This window comes from Oppia nitens, unplaced genomic scaffold (genome assembly GCF_028296485.1).
Source record: "Oppia nitens isolate AA-2021 unplaced genomic scaffold, nextdenovo-longstitch-racon4-pilon3 scaffold15_pilon_pilon_pilon, whole genome shotgun sequence".
NCBI classification, from domain to species: Eukaryota; Metazoa; Arthropoda; class Arachnida; order Sarcoptiformes; family Oppiidae; genus Oppia; species Oppia nitens.
In genome coordinates, this window is record NW_026533194.1 from 708,633 (window position 1) to 727,423 (window position 18,791).

Below are 18,791 nucleotides of genomic sequence, written 5' to 3' on the forward strand. Positions count from 1 at the left end.
TTATTGTAAAATTTTTAATAACAGCAAACCTAATGAGCGATTATTTTGGTTATTAAATTAATTAATAATTAATAGTAAATAATTTATTTAATTAATCATGTATTAGTTGTTTAAAATTTTAAAAATAAATAAAAATATCAATAAATATGTATTTAACATATTTTTTTTATTAAAAAAACTTTGTATAAACTTTTTATATATTTAATAAATTATAATATAAATTTATTTTCAATATATTAAAGATCCCCCAAAAAATCTAGTGTTTATTTACATTACTGTTAAGTTAATTAAAAACAAAATTTTGATATATATTTCAATCATATTTACAATAAACTGATTATAATTATAATTATAATAATAAAAAACACAATGTTATCGATCACTGCAAAAAGTATCACCAAAACGGATCCAATTGTTTGTGTAGAAGTCAACGATATTTTTGATGATTTGATGTCTGAAAACAAACGACTCGTCAATGAGTTGTTGTTTGCAAACAATTGTTTGAATTTATTGAATGAATTGAAAAGTTATTTACAGATAATTCACGCGAAATACAAGACAATGATTGCTGAGGAAGACGTCAAACAATGGCAAACATTACAACAATCAGTCGACACAACTGTCGATGAATACAATAGACTGAAAAGTCAAGTAAATCAAGAGTCAAATAGTGGTCAGAGATTGCAGACATCGGTAAAAACAAGTTTTACGAGTTGTTCAACAGCTGTTCCGCAACCGATCGCTAATTCAGAGATTTTGCGATTACTTCAGTCAAGTATACCGACGGCGAACGTCCAAAGAGTTAGACCCTTAGGCCGTCCAGACAAAGATTGTGACAAACAGTTAAACAACAGAAATGTTTTAACACAACAAGAATCGACAGATCAGTTATCGCCAGAAAGGTCTCACACGTCTCGCAAGACATTCAGTGATAATTGCGAATTGACGGCACATCTGAAGACACACCACGACGACACCAATTGCGAAAAATTGACGGATAGTACAGATGATGGCAGCGATGTTGATGTTGATGATGATGTTGTTGGTGATGTTGATGATGATGATCACCAATCAAATGAAAGTTTACTATTAATGTTAGAGCAAAACAATTTCGATGATAAACAACAACGATATTTGTGTCCATTTACTGGTTGTGATCGCAAATATGTACACAAAAAGGATCTCAAAGTTCACTTTCTTCAACACCACTTTAGACCCGATGATAGACCCTATGTTTGTCAGGTATGCGGACAGTCATACAAACGAAACTATTTGCTTGAAAAACATATGATTGTACACGACTTGGACAAACAGAAGACATACCAGTGCTCTGAACATGTATTGACCAAACACTCGACAGTCAAAAATACTTACAAATGTGATATCGATGGCTGTAATGAAATATTTGAAAATTTAGATAAACGCCGACATCATCGACAGTTTGTCCATAATATTAAGTATTTGGCGAAAACGAGACTATTATCGCCTAAACTTAGGGAGTGTCAATGGCCCGACTGTGACTACAGGTGCTCAAGCAATGATAATATGGAAAATCATATTCGTAAGCATACCGGTGAGCGTCCGTTTGTTTGCCAGTGGCCACAGTGTGACAAACGATACAAAACAAAGTTTAGACTGAGATATCATGAGAAGCGAAGTCATCAAAATCTGAAGCCTGAATCAAAATTTGTCTGTCAATGGCCTGGATGTGAATACCGTAACTCCAGTAGCTATAAACTCAACGAACACACCCGTCTGCATACCGGTGAGCTTCCGTATGTGTGTCAATGGCCTGAGTGTGGCAAACGGTTTCGACTTAAACTAGTCTTAACTAAACATGAAATTTGTCACAAAAATTTGAAGCCATTTGTCTGCCATTGGCCCGGTTGTGAATACCGGGGCAATAGTAGTGGCAATTATTATGCACATAAAAAAATACATCTAAGACAACAATAATTTGTATTATAACTGCCAGTTATATCAATAATTATATGATATATACTGTATATAAATAAAACATAGATTTAATATAATTTATTGATACAAATATCGGGTCTCTCTCTCTCTCTCTCTCTCTATCTCTATCGGGAGATCAAAGTCAACCCCTAATACGGCAATGAAGTTATTAATGTTACGATAATAAATATGTACAATCATTACGACCATCAATGATATGATGATAACTATTGCCGTTATCGCCAATCAATCAATCGGTTGATCCACTACTTAGTCCAACTGACTTTCGGTATATCGTAGTGTTCGGTAAGACTCTCCAAATGGTCGTTAAACTCTTCGACCCGTTGTTTATGACTTTTGCTCGCCTTTTCCATAATCCGTTCGGTCTGTCGTTTATATTGCTGATCGAGAAACTTGCGTTCGGCGGCTGTCCTCCAATGGCCACCACTACTGCCACCGCTAACTGATGCCGACGATGAAGAAGCAGCTGAAGACACGTTGTTGTTGTTGCTGTTGTCGGCCATAGTTTTGTCGATCATTTGCTTATATAAACCTTTCTCTTGTTCTGTTAGTTTAGACATATCTTTCTTCTTCTTTTTCTTCTTCGACTTCTTAGTGATCATACCGTCGGCTGACTTCAACTTCAATGCACTTTTGGCCACAAACTCGTACTCGTCTGAAGACATGATGTGCTAAACAATTATAATTTATTGATTGATTGAAACTTATTGTTAAAGTTATTGATTCACAAAAAAATTGATGATATCTTTTGATGTGAAGATACAAACAAAAATCAGATGAAAATCAATGAATCAATTAATTAATTAATAATTTTGTTTATAGTTTTTGTTTATATTTTAAACACAATAATAACATATTGTGTTTATATAAAAAAATTAACTCACTTTGTGCTAAACCAAAACATTAATTTCAATATAACAATACAGTAGTATATAAATGAGCCCAAAATTGTTAAGTCTAATGCTTAGGGGGGGCGGAGTCTATAAACGGCATAGTTATTTTACACACTAAGCAATATTGTATGTATATATATATTAAGTGCAATCTATGATAATCTATGTACTTGTGGTGCGTCTGCTATTGTTTTGGTTTAGCACAAAGTAAGACAGTTTTTTTATGTACAGTATAATACTGTATTGACAAACAAAAACCAGATAACTGCACATAATTTGATGAACATTGTAATCAATAAAAATAATATCTAAATATAATAAGCGTTTACTAATGTGTCAGTTAACCTGTTTTTTAAATACAGTAAATAATTATTATTTTATACACATCTAATGTTGTCAATGTAAATGTAAATAACTATTCCATAAATAACATTGTCTAAATAGATATAAAATATATTTTAAATTAATTAATCTAGCAGATTTGAATACACACAAATATATATATATATATAGGGAACAATGTATAAATAGACATAATTTATGTTTATATATATTTTTAGTAAATTTTCTATTGCCAACAAGTTGCATATAGTAAATGAGCAATGACAATTAAATTATGTATAGTATATTAGTACAGTAATATTTTTTAATTTTTTAATTTTTATACACCTACTGTATTAATACTCTAACAAAAACATTTTGACACATGATACATTTTTTTGAAGTTAAATTTTATTTTTTATTAGCTAGATTATAATTATAAATTATTTATTAATTGATACAATTGGTCAACAATAATAATGATGATCCAGGTCAACTATCGATTCGGTTCACTGGTCGTCCAGAGTGCCGTTCACGAGTCGGAACAGTGCGGCGCCAATGGACTGCCGGTAACGCCGGCATCGATAGCAATGATTGGCAACTTTCGGTCACTGGTCGACGGTAACAATCGGCTGACCCGCGACACCGGGTTGGCCGACAAATATATGACCCGATATCTCGATTGTATTCGAAATAAAAAAGGTATTATTTTGTTTTGTTTGGTTTTTTTAAAAAAATATTCAATTTAGAACCTAGCTAAATTTAATATTTTAAATTACTATAGTTAGTAAATTAATAATTATATTTATAGTAAATATAAATTAGTTATAATTTATTCTAGTTCAATTAGCATTATAAATGTTTCTAGGTCCTTTATAAATATTTTTAAAAACTTAACATGTTCGATTTTTAATTTTATATTTATATATATTTTTTGTTGTTGATTAGAACGGATAACTATAATCTTCGAACACTATAACAATGACCTACCGGTGCACGATATGCTAGCGGTGGCCACCAGTGCACTGTTAGCACTGTATCACATGCACTACGAGATGGGCTGTGTTCACGGACTCATAACACCCGACGCACTCGTATACGATAGCCATCGATCGGCAGTCAAACTGACACATTGGGCCCTAAATGCTATTACCGAATCTGGCCGTCACTGTGACGCCCATATGCTTATACCAAGTAAATAATTTTTTTGAATGCACCGGTATTTTGTATAAAGTTTAAATGTACAGTACATTAACCTACTGTTCCCTCTTTTTTATTATTATTTTTTCAGATGACATCCGTTTCTTGCCCTACGAACAGCTCAACGGTATAGCAACTGTTCGCCCGTCGGATGTCTGGTCACTGGCGCTTACATTGTTGTCATTGATGGACAAAAACCTAAAACTACCGGACAATCCTAGCGAACTGTTTCAATGTCTCAGCTCACGCGAAGTACTGATCAAATTGGACGCCAATCTGACATCACTCTCCACCGAATGGCAACAGTTTATGCTGTCGGCACTCGATCCGAAACCGGCCAATCGGGCGACAGTTAAGCAGCTAATGAAAATATTGAACATACCGGTGCCCGAACCAGTGTGCGACCAACTGGACGAGTTGGTTCGCTATCCGAAATTGGACAACAAGTTTACGGCCAACGAGTCGATCTCTATTTACGAGTTTTATCATTTGTATTGTCTGGCGTTTCCATCGAACAGAGATCAGTCATCACAAGAGAAAAATAATCAGAAAAAGCCACCGATTCTTACACTACCGACACTTGTGCTCCGGGAGGACAAGTGTCAATCAGGCAAAACTGTTCACCGAAAGAATTTCGTTAAAATATCGGCCAATCGACAGCTAAAACTGCTACCAATCGACAGTCTTGTCGAACGACTTAATCAGTTACCGCCGGAAACTTTCTGTCCTCTAATACTGACGCCCGGATTCAATGCCGTTTGGAGTCTACAGAGTTTGCCGATCGGGATTCGTGAGAACGACTTCAGCTACCAGTGCGAGCGTATTATGATATTCAAGCGACTCATCGATGGTAAGTCCGATGTTTGGCCAATAAATTTGATTAATTAATTTGTTTGTTTGTTTGAAACTTATGTTTGTTAGGCTCGCCATTCACCCGAACCCAACTGATATCGTCGGCCAAAGTAGACATACCGCCTCTGTACAGGTGCCACACTTGGGCCCATATTCTTAACGTCAAATGGTCAGACCTACTACTATACGAACAGATTGACAAATTGACGGCAACACAAACCGATCGGCAGATTAGTGTCGACATTCCCCGATGTCATCAGTACAACGATCTGTTGGCCTCACCGCAAGGTCACCGAAAGCTGACCCGTGTGCTGAAGGCCTGGCTTCGGCATAACGAAGCCAAAGGCGATGTCTATTGGCAAGGGTTGGACTCGTTGGCCGCACCGTTTGTTATATTGAACTTTAACAACGAGCCGCAAGCGTTTGCCTGTTTTAATGCCTTTACGCACAAGTATTTGAAGGGTCAGTAGAGTACTACTACTACTGACTGTTAGCTAACTGTTTTCATTTATCTATAAATTTTTATTTTATAAAAATACTTTATAGGTTTCTTTCAGAGAGATAACAGTCGCGTAATACAAGAATATTTGGCACTGTTTTCAATATTAATCAAATTTCAGGACCCAGTGCTGGCCAATCACTTGAATGGCCTACAGTTTATGGCCGATCTCTATGCCATTCCCTGGTTTCTCACAATGTTTACACACGTACTACCGTTGCATCAAATTATGCACTTATGGGATACACTGTTATTAGGTATTACCTGAAAATAATAATAATAATAATTAAGATTTATTTCTATATTGACAATCTTTGTCTATTATCTTAAACTTTTTTTTAGGTAACGAATCGTTTCCACTGTTCATAGGCTTATCAATACTGAATCAATTGAGAGACCAATTGTTGACCTTTACATTCAACGACTGTATACTTGTGTTCTCCGATTTGCCGCAAATCGATATCAATAAATGTGTTAAACACGCGGTCCGACAGTTTTGCGCCACACCCAAGAGCACTGTCCAACGGGGACTGTGGCCACTGGAACAGCTCAAACAAGACAACTGTCCGCTTATTGACGTTACAGATGTCATATCGTTTGTCAAAAGCGATAAATCGGTAAAAGTTCTAATAATTGATTGTAGATCTGATGAAGACATTCAACTATTCGGCCGAATCCGGGACGCAGTTATGGCCGCCGATTATAATACTGAATCTGTTTCGTCCAATCGTAACAATAGTTATCACATCACTGTTGTGGTCAACGATGTCGACAAATGTGTGCAATTAATTGCCAACAATACTGTTAGGGTGTGTCTCATGCAATTGACTGGTGATATTCCCAATGAACTATTAGACCAATAAATATAAATATATATTTTTTTAAATCTAAATTTATATTAAGAATATCTAAAATTATAGATATTTACAATATTATAAAACTATTGATATTTTATTTATAATCTTTATATTTATATATTTATTTATTATAAATTATATAATATACTCATATACCGTATATTTTGTTAATGTTAATTATTATTTAGTATATTTATAAATTAAAAATAATAAAACTAGAATTTACAATTATAAAATTTATTTTGTAAAATAAAATAATAATATATTTTTAATTATTGATAATGATGACTTACGATTAAATGTATTGTATTAAAATTATTAAAAAGTGCAATGTATTTACAAAAAAAAAAGATATTATTATATTAAAAATTAATAAGTTAATATATAGACTTCATAGACGGCTAAAAATGGTAGGCCCCCCCGCTAACATTTTGGCTTCAGGTCAGGAGGGGGGGGTTAGATCCAAAAATTCTCGATTTCAGGGGGAAAAGAAGTCTTGTCGTCGACTAGAAAAGCCACGGCATTGGCCACATCATCGGGTCTACCGACTCGTCTTAATGTAATTTTCTCAATAAAATCTGGCGATAAAACCCATTTGCTTAGCATTGGGTTATTAGTTACCAATGGCGTCGATATAAGACCGGGACTAATAGTAATGACAATAATAATGATAATATATTAAATATTTTATAATATTATTATTATTAGCTAACTATAAACACCTGATACTATTAACGCCAATACCGTTAGATTTTAACTCCAGTGCCAGACATTTAGTTAGCAATGCTATTGAATCAATAATTATTTTCATTATTCAATACTCAAAATAATTATGTCCTTAAAAGATAAAGTTACCGGTATTAATAAACTGTATTAATAATGACCATGTAGATTATATTTAAAACACTATATGAACAACTATATATCCACTTATGTGGAAATGAAATTTTTACGATACGCCCAAATGTTGACAAAATTGTTGACCCAATCGGTGACGGACAACAAACAACAGCTATCGGTGTTTGTGCCGACATATTGCTCGACGAAGATATCAATAAACTGTCGGACACTGTGCTGTCAGTGTACGGCAAATGCGATATATTGGTCAACAACGCCGGTGTCTATCGGTTAGCTGGCTTTGGTTCGGCCAACTATATGGACACCTATGACGAGGAGATGAAATTTTTACGATCCGCTCAACTGTTGACAAAATTGTTGACCCAATCGCTTATCGACAGTAAGGGTAGTATTGTTAACATATCGTCATATTATGATAATCCGGTTCGTTGTTGATGTTGTTGTTGTGTTTATACAATAGATAATAATTTTTATTAAAACTAAAATATTTTTATATTTAAAAATATCAGTTTCCGCTTGCATTGGCTAATAATATTAACAAAGTTTGTACAGATATGCTAACTAAATGTCTGGCACTGGAGTTAAAACCTAACGGTGTTTGCGTTAATAGTATCAGGTGTTTATAGTTAGCTAATAATAATAATAATAATATTATTAATTATTTTATTAATATTAATAGATTATCATTAATATTGTCATTACTATTAGTCCCGGTCTTATATCGACGCCATTAGTAACTAATAACCCAATGCTAAGCAAATGGGTTTTATCGCCAGATTTTATTGAGAAAATTGCTTTAAGACGAGTCGGTAGACCCGATGATGTGGCCAATGCCGTGGCTTTTCTAGTCGACGACAAGTCGGCTATAATTACAGCATTAAAACTTGCTGTAGACGGCGGTCATTGATTATATGTACTATTATTAGTTATATAATGTATTTATAGTGAAATAAAATTATATTTAATAATTTTATAAAAACTAATATACAATTGTTGAGAAACTCATATTTCATATATTATTTAGCCTTAATTTTAATGTTTAATTTTTGTATTATTTTATTGATACCTATTTTTGTGCATTTAATCCCTTATTTTGAATCCATTAATTATTTTGATCGCTCTATACCTACCTTTTCCTATGAATGATCGATCAATGACACCAATAACTGGCGCCAAGTGATCGATCAATGCAACTGTCCTTATATTCAAACAAACCAATAGCCGTACACCAAATACCTAAACATTATTCTCTTATAAATACCAGTACTGACACACCAGACAGTCAGTGCAATCCTAAACACCATTACTATCAGTTACTATAGTGTATACACCATTGCATTCATTCGCGTGCTCTTAAATTATACCATTTTTATACCATTGTTTTAACTACTATTTTAACTGTCTTAAGTATAATAAAGTATTGTAACTAAACTGTGTCTAAGTTATTGTCTTCACCTAATCACTGGATCGATCATCACATCCACACTATCATCCATCTCAAACATTGTCTGATCGATTACCACTTCAAGTCTACCATTTCGCTGGCCATCCATACAAGTTATCGAAGTTATCAATAGTACTAACGGATCGATCCTTGGCCTACACTCCGGTCACCACTACTGCAGATCTGTACATCATTTTGATGGACACATAAAGTGCCTTTCAAGTGATCACTAAATCAATTGTGAAGTCTTTGACCGAACAATTGATACCGTTGTGGGAATTGAGGGAAACTATCGGTTGTTGGTCTCATACCGACCCACGCTAGACAACTGATCCATAGGTTAAACCAAACCGCCCACAACACAATTAAACAAATTTCATTACTATAAGCAAAATGTTTTTAAAAATTATTTATCTTATTTTTTTCTATAAAAGTTTTCAATAAAATAAGTTTAAATAAATAAATAAAACTAAAATCATGTAATTTATAATAAGTAAAATTTGTTTACCGTTACTTAATAAAAATTAAATGTTAGCAAATGATAAAACACATAACATAACAAATATAACATAAATTATTTAATAATAATTTTCAAAATTTATATCAAACAATGAGTAATATAAAATAACAATATGTACTAGATTATTTATACAATATAGTTTTATAACGTTTAATATTGATTAATTATACTATTAGAATAATAAGTAATTAAATTTGAGTTTAACATTATTTTATAAATATTAAATTAAATTATTGTTTTGTTTTTTAAATATAATTCTAATATGTTTTTCATATTACAAGTCATAACTAGGAATGAAATCAATTTAAAAGTACTTTTGAGACAACATTTTATTAAATATAACTTTAGTTACTTTTAATTAAGTATTTCGAAAAAGCTGCAAAAATTTACAAATTAAGATATTTTATAATACGATAAAAATATATCAGTCAATTGATATTTGCATTAAAATTTTACTTTCATTTGTATAGTCAAAAATTAATGAGATTAACTGAATTGAATTGTAATTATTATAACTAATAATAAAAAATAGATAACTAAAATAAAAATAATATTTACACTTGGATTGAATGAATGATAAATTAAGTTTAATATATAAATATTTAGTTAGTATAAGACCGTGAATGTTGTCACTGAGGCCTTAATTTTCAAATAAGTTATAATAATAACTATAATAAATGATAATTAAATTATTGTCTTGATTTAATGAGCTTTTAATTATCATTTATACTTTAAAATCATGACTTGGTTTTTTACTCCCGTAACAAAATGTATGGTTGACAACATTTGTAAAATTCAATAACTTTAACAAAAATTCAATAAAATATAAAATATTTTCTATTTACTAAATATTTATAAAATATAACTTATAATATAATTTTTAATTAAATTAATTAATTAAAAAAGTATTTTATATTCTATTAAAAAAATATTTTATATTTCATTAAAGTTATGTTAAAGTTGTCAGTGGGCAATTCATTCACCATTGCTTTTAAATTTACATAAAATAGAAAATCTTTTTTAAAAAATTTACAAAATCATTATGAAAATAATAATTATTATTCCTTAAATTCTGTATAGTATAGTATTGAAACAGACTTTATTAAAAAAATTAATTAATATTTTTTTTTGTTAAAAAAAATCTAGTTTATTAAAAATATTTACAGCAAGCAAATCGCTGGCCATAAATTTAGCTTGTATTTAGTTATAATTTTTTATATTATATTTATATTTTTTAAAAGAATAAAATATTTATTAAAGTAATAAAATATATTCAAAAAAAATTGAAAAGTTTTTTTTACTGAAATCTATAATGCCTTTTTCAGTCTGTCTGTCTGTGTGTCTGTAGCATATTTTTTTGCGAATTTTGAAATTCTGACTTCAGATTCGGTTAGAGGACTACTAATAATGTATTGAAAATTTTGATATCTTCGGGAACATAGAGATAATGGCGACCAAAGTAAAAAAATTTAGGTAAAAATTTTAACGTTAAGAATTGTATAAAGCATCAAAAATAAGATATAATAGATCAAAATTATTTTATTTTTTCAAAAAATGGCGGCAAAAGTATGATTTTAGCTGTTTATTTTGTTATACTAAATTATTTAATACCACACATGAGTAGTTTTGTATTTTGTCATACTGAATCATTTGATACCCTACATGACTATAGTTCAGTTTATTTTGTCATACTAGGTCATTTGACTAAACCAACTAAATATTAATTTGCTAACATAATATTATAGCGGTTGAAGGTAGTGGTCGCTATGTGCTTAGCGTGAGTGTACCGATGATAGCCAGCGATGGTAATGAGAGGACACCGAGAGGAGCGGAAATTAATAATAATTTATTGATTGATTGAAAAGTAAAGTTTGAGTTATTTTTAGTGAGTGAGTGAGTACGAAATTTTAGTGGACGACCCGTTTTGTACACAAGTATACTATAAGTTTAAATTAATATTTTTGTTGTTGTTGTTGATTGTACTGTAATATGATTTTTTTTAAATATTTTAAAGTATAAATGAAAATTAAAAGCTCATTAAGTCAAAACAATAATTTAGTTATTATTATAACTTATTTGCCAATTCAGGCCTCAGTGACAACATTCACGGTCTTATACTAACTAAATATTTATATATTAAACTTAATTTATCATTCATTCAATCCAAGTGTAAATATTATTTTTATTTTAGTTATCTATTTTTTATTATTAGTTATAATAATTACAATTCAATTCAGTTAATCTCATTAATTTTTGACTATACAAATGAAAGTAAAATTTTAATGCAAATATCAATTGACTGATATATAAATATTTTGATTGTATTATAAAATATCTTAATTTGTAAATTTTTGCAGCTTTTTCGAAATACTTAATTAAAAGTAACTAAAGTTTTATTTAATAAAATGTTGTCTCAAAAGTACTTTTACATTGATTTCATTCTTAGTTATGACTTGTAATATGAAAAACATATTAGAATTATATTTTGAAAACAAAACAATAATTTAATTTAATATTTATAATATAATGTTAAACTCAAATTTAATTACTTATTATTCTAATAGTATAATTAATCAATATTAAACTTTATAAAACTATATTGTATAAATAATCTAGTACATATTGTTTTTTATCTTACTCATTGTTTGATATAAATTTTGAAAATTATTATTAAATTATTTATGTACTGTATTATCATTTGCTAACATTTAATTTTTATTATCAGTGATATATACTTTTTAAAAAACAAATTAATATGCGTTTATTGTTTATATGCGTATAATAATGCGTTTTAAAGATTTTTTAATTTATTGAAAATAATGATTTGTTTGTTTTCTTTTATTTATTTAAACAAAATTTAAAACAATCTAGCTCAATTCTTATCAAATAAACAATTTACCGATATATCACTATCAGATTATGATAAACGATTTGTAGCTTTAAAAAGTATCGGACACAAGACTACTGTGTAAATATTAAAATAATATTATTTTTTTAAATATAAAATTTAATTGTTTAAACAAACAAATAAAACAAGTTTTATGTATTACTTAAATATTCTCTATTAAAAAAATTATTAAACAATATTTTTAAAAATATATATTGAATTTATATCAGAATTGCGAAATGTTTTCGATTTTAGAGGGGGGTATAGGGTGGGGTAAAATGGCAAAAATCTCAAAAAAAGCTTGGTGGTATAGGGTGGGATTAACAATTTTTATTGCATTTTTAAACGACAAATTTTTCCAAATTTTCCCAATATTCCCAGTAAATTTTAAATAAATTGGTAAGTTGGAAAATTTTTTACGGGGCCCCTTAACTTTAGCTTTAGGCCAAGGGTTGATAATACCTAATCATAATTAGCCTACCCTACCATTTCGCAACCCTGATATATAGGAGTATATTGATATACAATATATATTTTTAATTAGAATGATTATAATTTTTTATTATTATTGTAAAATAATTAAATTATAAATTTATTTAGAATAAATATATATTTATTGTTTTTTATTATTTAAATAATAATATTTCTAATATATATATATATAATCTTATATATACTGTTATATAGAAATTATTCTTCAAGCAAACGATTAGCTAAAATAATATGCGATTGTGTGGACTCAACACTACAAACAATTAGCAAAACAGAATCGAAAATTCCGTTTTATTTTAAAAAATATTTATTCAAAATATCAATGAATATTATGAACAATAGTCTGTTTGGTAAATCGTATGTATATTTGTGTTATATTTTTATTAACTAAACTTTTATCTATCGACTCTGATATTAGCAGAGAGTCTTAAACAGCGGCGGCGGCGATGATAGCGGCGATGCTATTAATTACAATTATCTGGTCAACAATACGTTGAATTAAAAAGTGACCAAGGGCAATGTTGTAGATAATTTAACTATAGATAAAATTGTAATTGGTCATTTTTTAATTAATTGTATTATATGCCTGATTTTTAAATTTTGAAATTTATAAATGATAGTCGACTACAATTATCTGGCAAATCATACAATTAATTAAAAAATGACAAATTACAATTTTAGCTAGTATAAAATTATCTACAACATTGCCCTTGGACACATTTTAATTCAACGTATTGTTGACCAGATAATTGTAATTAATAGCATCGCCGCTATCATCGCCGCCGCCGCTGTTTAAGATTCTCTCTGATATTTGTATTGATATTTCTAATAAATAATTAATTTTTTTTGATGAAAAAAAATTAAAATAATAGAAATGCGTTAACTGATGACGAATTTTTGTTAACTAAATTACATTTACGCGATTTGCCGCAAGAATCGGGTGTCCGACGTATACTACTAAACGTCTCACCTGTTTTCAGTTGGATATTCCCGGCTATGGCCCGAAAAATACAGTCAACTGTCAATGGATTCACTGATATGGTTTATGTTACACTATAATAGTAATAAAGATTATAATAATAAGAGTGTTAATAAATTTGGCACTGAATATGATGATAATGACGAGGACGAGGGCATGGATGAAGACGACTTGTGTGACACTCTGTTAGCCAATGTTAAGCATATGGACAACCGTAGCGGCGCCGATGTATCCCAGTATATGACTGTTAAAAATTTATCGCTAATTATATCAAATCTATTTGATACGGGTACCGATACTTTAGAGGGTACAATGCAATGGCTAATACTGCTAATTACCAACTATCCCAGTGTACAGCAATTGTTTCGTACGGATATCGACAAAAATATTGGCCGCCGATTGCTCCGACCCGATGACATCAATCGTTGTCATTATGTGATGGCATTCATTGCCGAATCGTTACGATTCAGGAATCCCGGAATTTTTAGTTTCACAAATCAATGGAAACAAGTACTATAGGTATTTTGAATCTATCAATAAATAATAATAATTTAATAAGTTTAGTATAATATTTATAATAATTAAATTATTAAATGTTTTTAAATAATATTATTATAAATAAATAAATATATATATATTAATATCTAACAGTATATATATATATATTTATTATTAGACAAATATATAATACACATACCTAAAGACACAATAGTAATTTTATATAATGGCTATATTTTGCGTAACCATAACGATTGTGAAAATAGCGATGAATTTAAACCGGAACGTTTTATTGATTCGGAAACCGGTTGTTTTATGACCAACCGTTTTCCACAATACATACCGTTTGGCATCGGTTTGCGTCAATGTATGGGCGAAAAGTTGGCCATTTCATGCTTATTCCTGATGATCGTACGATTAGTACAATCGACCAAACGTTTAGTATTGGCCGATAACAATGGTATTGATGGCGATCCTAACAATTTAAAAATGTATGGACCCAAACCATACAAGATTCAAATGGAATTTTAATTAATTAATTAATTAATTAAATAAAAACATTTCTAACCTATTCAACTAATTATACATTATAGTTGTGTAATTTTTTGAGATACAAAATTAATAAATTCAATATAGTTTTGAAAATTATTAAATATTAATTACAGTAGTTAACAATAATTCAATTTATTTTTTTAAATATTAATTTATAGTATTATTTATTAGTAGTTTATTATTTAACAACACAAAACAGATAATTAACTTTTTTAAAAAACATATTGATTATAGTAATGGAATTTGTTTAATTTTAAATTAGTTTTTATTATAAAATTATTAAATATAATTTTATTTCACTATACATAGTACTGTACTAGTATTACATACAATATATATACTGTATATATATATCATTACTTATTTATTTACTTATTTATAAAATATTACTTATAAATTATAAGTTATAATTAATGACCGCCGTCTACAGCAAGTTTTAATCCTGTAATTATAGCCGACTTGTCGTCGACTAGAAAAGCCACGGCATTGGCCACATCATCGGGTCTACCGACTCGTCTTAAAGCAATTTTCTCAATAAAATCTGGCGATAAAACCCATTTGCTTAGCATTGGGTTATTAGTTACTAATGGCGTCGATATAAGACCGGGACTAATAGTAATGACAATATTAATGATAATCTATTAATATTAATAAAATAATTAATAATATTATTATTATTATTATTAGCTAACTATAAACACCTGATACTATTAACGCAAACACCGTTAGGTTTTAACTCCAGTGCCAGACATTTAGTTAGCATATCTGTACAAACTTTGTTAATATTATTAGCCAATGCAAGCGGAAACTGATATTTTTAAATATAAAAATATTTTAGTTTTAATAAAAATTATTATCTATTGTATAAACACAACAACAACATCAACAACGAACCGGATTATCATAATATGACGATATGTTAACAATACTACCCTTACTGTCGATAAGCGATTGGGTCAACAATTTTGTCAACAGTTGAGCGGATCGTAAAAATTTCATCTCCTCGTCATAGGTGTCCATATAGTTGGCCGAACCAAAGCCAGCTAACCGATAGACACCGGCGTTGTTGACCAATATATCGCATTTGCCGTACACTGACAGCACAGTGTCCGACAGTTTATTGATATCTTCGTCGAGCAATATGTCGGCACAAACACCGATAGCTGTTGTTTGTTGTCCGTCACCGCCAGCTGTCAGTTGTCTGCATTCGTCGACCACTTCGTCGATTCGCTGTTCATCTCTACCAGTGATGACAACCGATGCTCCCATTGATGACAGTTTCAATGCTATGGCTTTTCCAATGCCAGAAGTGGAGCCTAATTTGATTAATCAATTAATTTTCAAAAAATAAAACAAACAAAAAATATGTTTATATTAGGTTATTAACCAAAATTATGATAAATTAATTTTTTAATAATAGTGAATTTTAATAGCAGTTTATAAATACCAGTTATTAGGGCAACTTTATCTTTTAAGGACATAATTATTTTGACTATTGAATAATGACAATAATTATTGAATACCTAAAAATTTTTACTGATTTTAAATATAAAAATATTTTTAATAAACTAGATTTTTTAACAAAAAAAATAAAATATTAATTTAATTTTTTAATAAAATCTGTTTCAATACAATACTATACAAAATTTAATAAATAATAATTATCATTTTCATAATGATTTTGTAAAATATTTTTAAAAACATTTTCTAGTTTAAGCCTTGTAACAAATGTAAATGTAAATACAGGTAATACTTATTTCTAATAATTTTACCATGTTAACTTTGATAATAATAATAAAAAAATATTAATTTTTTAATAAGTGTAAATAACTATATAATAAAGATATTTAATAAATAAATAAACAATGTTTTTAATACCACAATCAAAATTATACGGCGTTTGGATGCTATTGACAACATTAGCGCTAATCGATAGACACAATCGTCAAATCAGTTTAAAACTGAATACGGCTTCAGTCGGTGTCAACCAATTAAATAACACTCAATACGATTATATTGTTGTGGGCGCCGGTACTGCCGGTTCAATAGTGGCCTGTCGTCTGGCGGCCACAAAACATCGTGTTTTATTGGTCGAAGCGGGCAATGCTCAACACTTGTTGTCGACCCGTTTACCGGGTCTAATGCAACTAAATATGATGCGACCGACACTGTATTGGACGGTACGAAACGATTACACAACTAATAGATCAAACGGTAATCAGTATATCAAAAGTGGCAAATTATTTGGCGGCAGTCATGCCATAAACGGTATGTTCTATATAAAAGGTAGTCCTAAATCGTTTGATAGTATCTATGAAAATACCGGTGCCCGTGGATGGTCTTATTCAGATGTTAGGCCATATTTTATACGTACAGAAAATGATAGTAAATCTGATCGAAACAATAATCAAACTACGAGTTCGCCATTAGGCGTATCCATACAGACCTACGCCACCGAAATGTTTGTGGCCATCGAAAGCCAACTTAAAAACTGGGGCAACAAAGTGGTCGACTATACTGTTGACAGTGATGTAGGTATAGCCAGACTATACAGAACTATACGCAACGGTCATCGGCTATCAACAGCTATGGCTTATATTTTGAACGACAACAACAACAACAACGGTCTGTGTCCTCAACTATCGATAATTACCGATACGATGGCCAGTAAGGTGTTAATCAAACAACAATCGGAAGACAATGGACAGCCACAAGCGTATGGCATTGAGTTTATTCATTTAACAAATAATTTTACATATAGTGTCTATTCTAACAACGAAATAATATTATCGTCGGGTATGAAATGTTTTTATTAAAAAAATTTCAAATAAATATTAATATAATATTAACATTATGTTAAATTAAAGTATTTAATAAAATACATTACATCATATACTTAATTAATTATAGATTTATATGATAGATACACTCATTAATATATTTTAATATTTTTTTAAATAGTATATATTTAATTATAATTATATAATATATATAGTATTAACTTATTTAAATTATATTGTTTTATTCATCCAGGTACTCTGAACACACCAAAGTTGTTACAATTATCGGGTATCGGTGAGGCCAGCAAATTGTCGACAGTTGTAGATGGCGTCAAACCGACTAAAATTTGGTCGGACATACCCGTAGGCCATAACCTATTGTGTCACGTGTCCGCATCATTTGAGTTCAGATTGAAAACACAGTCATTAATCGATACAATAAGTGTCGCCGATTTATATCGGGCTCTGTATGAACGTATCGGTCCATTGACACAATCAGATGCACTGATATTGCGATTAAAAGTGCCGTCAAATTTCACTAATAATAATAATAATAAAATTGAAAATATTATACAAATTGAATTTATATTATCTAATTATATTGGACTAAATAAAAGTTTATACATAACATTGTCCGACATTATGGAGGAAACTAAGGGTAACATAACTATTGTATCGACTGATATATGGGAACCGCCGGTTGCCTATTATCCCTATATTATACGTGATAACAGTCCACTTATGTGGGCCACGGCCTATATGTTTAGATTTTTAGAGACTACCAGTATTGACAACTATATCGATCCAATACCACTGGAAATGGACGACAATTGCCAACAGTGTTCAGACGGTCGCCCTCTGGCAGACTGTTCCGAGTATCACAAATGTTTGCTAACTGTGTCGGCCTATGCGGGACATCCGATCGGTACTAGTCGTATGGGTTCAATCAATCGGTCGGACACTGTAGTAGACAACAGATTAAAAGTGAAAGGCGTGTCCAGACTTCGTGTAGTCGATGCGTCCGTATTTCCTAATGTTATCGACGCCAACACAATGGCGACCGCTATATTGGTGGGCGAAATGGGCGCACAAATGATTATTAATGACAACAACAACATCAACAACAACACCACAAACAATGAACAACATAATCAATCATTATATTACCATGATGATTTATAA

General features: G+C 30.2%; 6 protein-coding genes across 6 annotated transcripts; 4 read left to right on the top strand and 2 right to left on the bottom strand.

The window, feature by feature from the left end:
* Positions 1–369: 369 nt before the first annotated feature.
* LOC128964067 (histone-lysine N-methyltransferase PRDM9-like) lies at positions 370–2,053 on the top strand. Its single transcript, XM_054310629.1, has one exon. The coding sequence runs from the start codon at positions 370–372 to the stop codon at positions 1,954–1,956; it is 1,587 nt and encodes a 528-aa protein (XP_054166604.1). The 3' UTR covers positions 1,957–2,053.
* A 4-nt stretch (positions 2,054–2,057) lies between these two features.
* On the bottom strand, positions 2,058–2,764 carry LOC128964248 (protein FAM32A-like). Its single transcript, XM_054310823.1, has one exon. The coding sequence runs from the start codon at positions 2,640–2,642 to the stop codon at positions 2,223–2,225; it is 420 nt and encodes a 139-aa protein (XP_054166798.1). The 5' UTR covers positions 2,643–2,764; the 3' UTR covers positions 2,058–2,222.
* Positions 2,765–3,667: 903 nt separating this feature from the next.
* On the top strand, positions 3,668–6,605 carry LOC128964833 (TBC domain-containing protein kinase-like protein; the record flags this gene model as incomplete). The annotated part of the gene is made up of 6 exons (XM_054311479.1): positions 3,668–3,893; positions 4,140–4,385; positions 4,483–5,241; positions 5,313–5,705; positions 5,790–5,999; positions 6,085–6,605. Coding segments are annotated over 6 exons (2,355 nt in total), but the record flags the coding sequence as incomplete, so codon positions are not given.
* Positions 6,606–7,431: 826 nt separating this feature from the next.
* On the top strand, positions 7,432–8,364 carry LOC128964842 (glucose 1-dehydrogenase 2-like). Its single transcript, XM_054311491.1, has 4 exons — positions 7,432–7,449; positions 7,491–7,880; positions 7,967–8,073; positions 8,166–8,364. The coding sequence occupies exons 1-4, from the start codon at positions 7,432–7,434 to the stop codon at positions 8,362–8,364; spliced, it is 714 nt and encodes a 237-aa protein (XP_054167466.1).
* Positions 8,365–15,239: 6,875 nt separating this feature from the next.
* On the bottom strand, positions 15,240–16,310 carry LOC128964850 (3-oxoacyl-[acyl-carrier-protein] reductase FabG-like). Its single transcript, XM_054311503.1, has 4 exons — positions 16,277–16,310; positions 15,724–16,145; positions 15,531–15,637; positions 15,240–15,438 (listed from the first exon to the last, which is right to left on the bottom strand). Exons 1-4 carry the CDS (start codon positions 16,308–16,310, stop codon positions 15,240–15,242), a joined length of 762 nt encoding a protein of 253 aa, XP_054167478.1.
* Positions 16,311–16,694: 384 nt separating this feature from the next.
* Positions 16,695–18,791, top strand: LOC128964860 (oxygen-dependent choline dehydrogenase-like). The gene is made up of 3 exons (XM_054311514.1): positions 16,695–17,625; positions 17,863–18,076; positions 18,227–18,791. Exons 1-3 carry the CDS (start codon positions 16,695–16,697, stop codon positions 18,789–18,791), a joined length of 1,710 nt encoding a protein of 569 aa, XP_054167489.1.

Excerpts from the sequence above, each read along its gene's own strand:
- LOC128964860 (XM_054311514.1), top strand. The coding sequence starts at position 16,695 with ATGTTTTTAATACCACAATCAAAATTATACGGCGTTTGGATGCTATTG. Across the intron at positions 17,626-17,862 it reads CGAAATAATATTATCGTCGG|GTACTCTGAACACACCAAAG; the intron begins GTATGAAATGTT and ends TTATTCATCCAG. Across the intron at positions 18,077-18,226 it reads GCCGATTTATATCGGGCTCT|TTTATACATAACATTGTCCG; the intron begins GTATGAACGTAT and ends ACTAAATAAAAG.
- LOC128964248 (XM_054310823.1), bottom strand. The coding sequence starts at position 2,642 with ATGTCTTCAGACGAGTACGAGTTTGTGGCCAAAAGTGCATTGAAGTTG.
- LOC128964850 (XM_054311503.1), bottom strand. The coding sequence starts at position 16,310 with ATGTCCTTAAAAGATAAAGTTGCCCTAATAACTG. Across the intron at positions 16,146-16,276 it reads TAAAGTTGCCCTAATAACTG|GCTCCACTTCTGGCATTGGA; the intron begins GTATTTATAAAC and ends TAATCAAATTAG. Across the intron at positions 15,439-15,530 it reads GTTTGCGTTAATAGTATCAG|TCCCGGTCTTATATCGACGC; the intron begins GTGTTTATAGTT and ends CATTACTATTAG.
- LOC128964842 (XM_054311491.1), top strand. Across the intron at positions 7,881-7,966 it reads CGTCATATTATGATAATCCG|TTTCCGCTTGCATTGGCTAA; the intron begins GTTCGTTGTTGA and ends TAAAAATATCAG. Across the intron at positions 8,074-8,165 it reads GTTTGCGTTAATAGTATCAG|TCCCGGTCTTATATCGACGC; the intron begins GTGTTTATAGTT and ends CATTACTATTAG.
- LOC128964067 (XM_054310629.1), top strand. The coding sequence starts at position 370 with ATGTTATCGATCACTGCAAAAAGTATCACCAAAACGGATCCAATTGTT.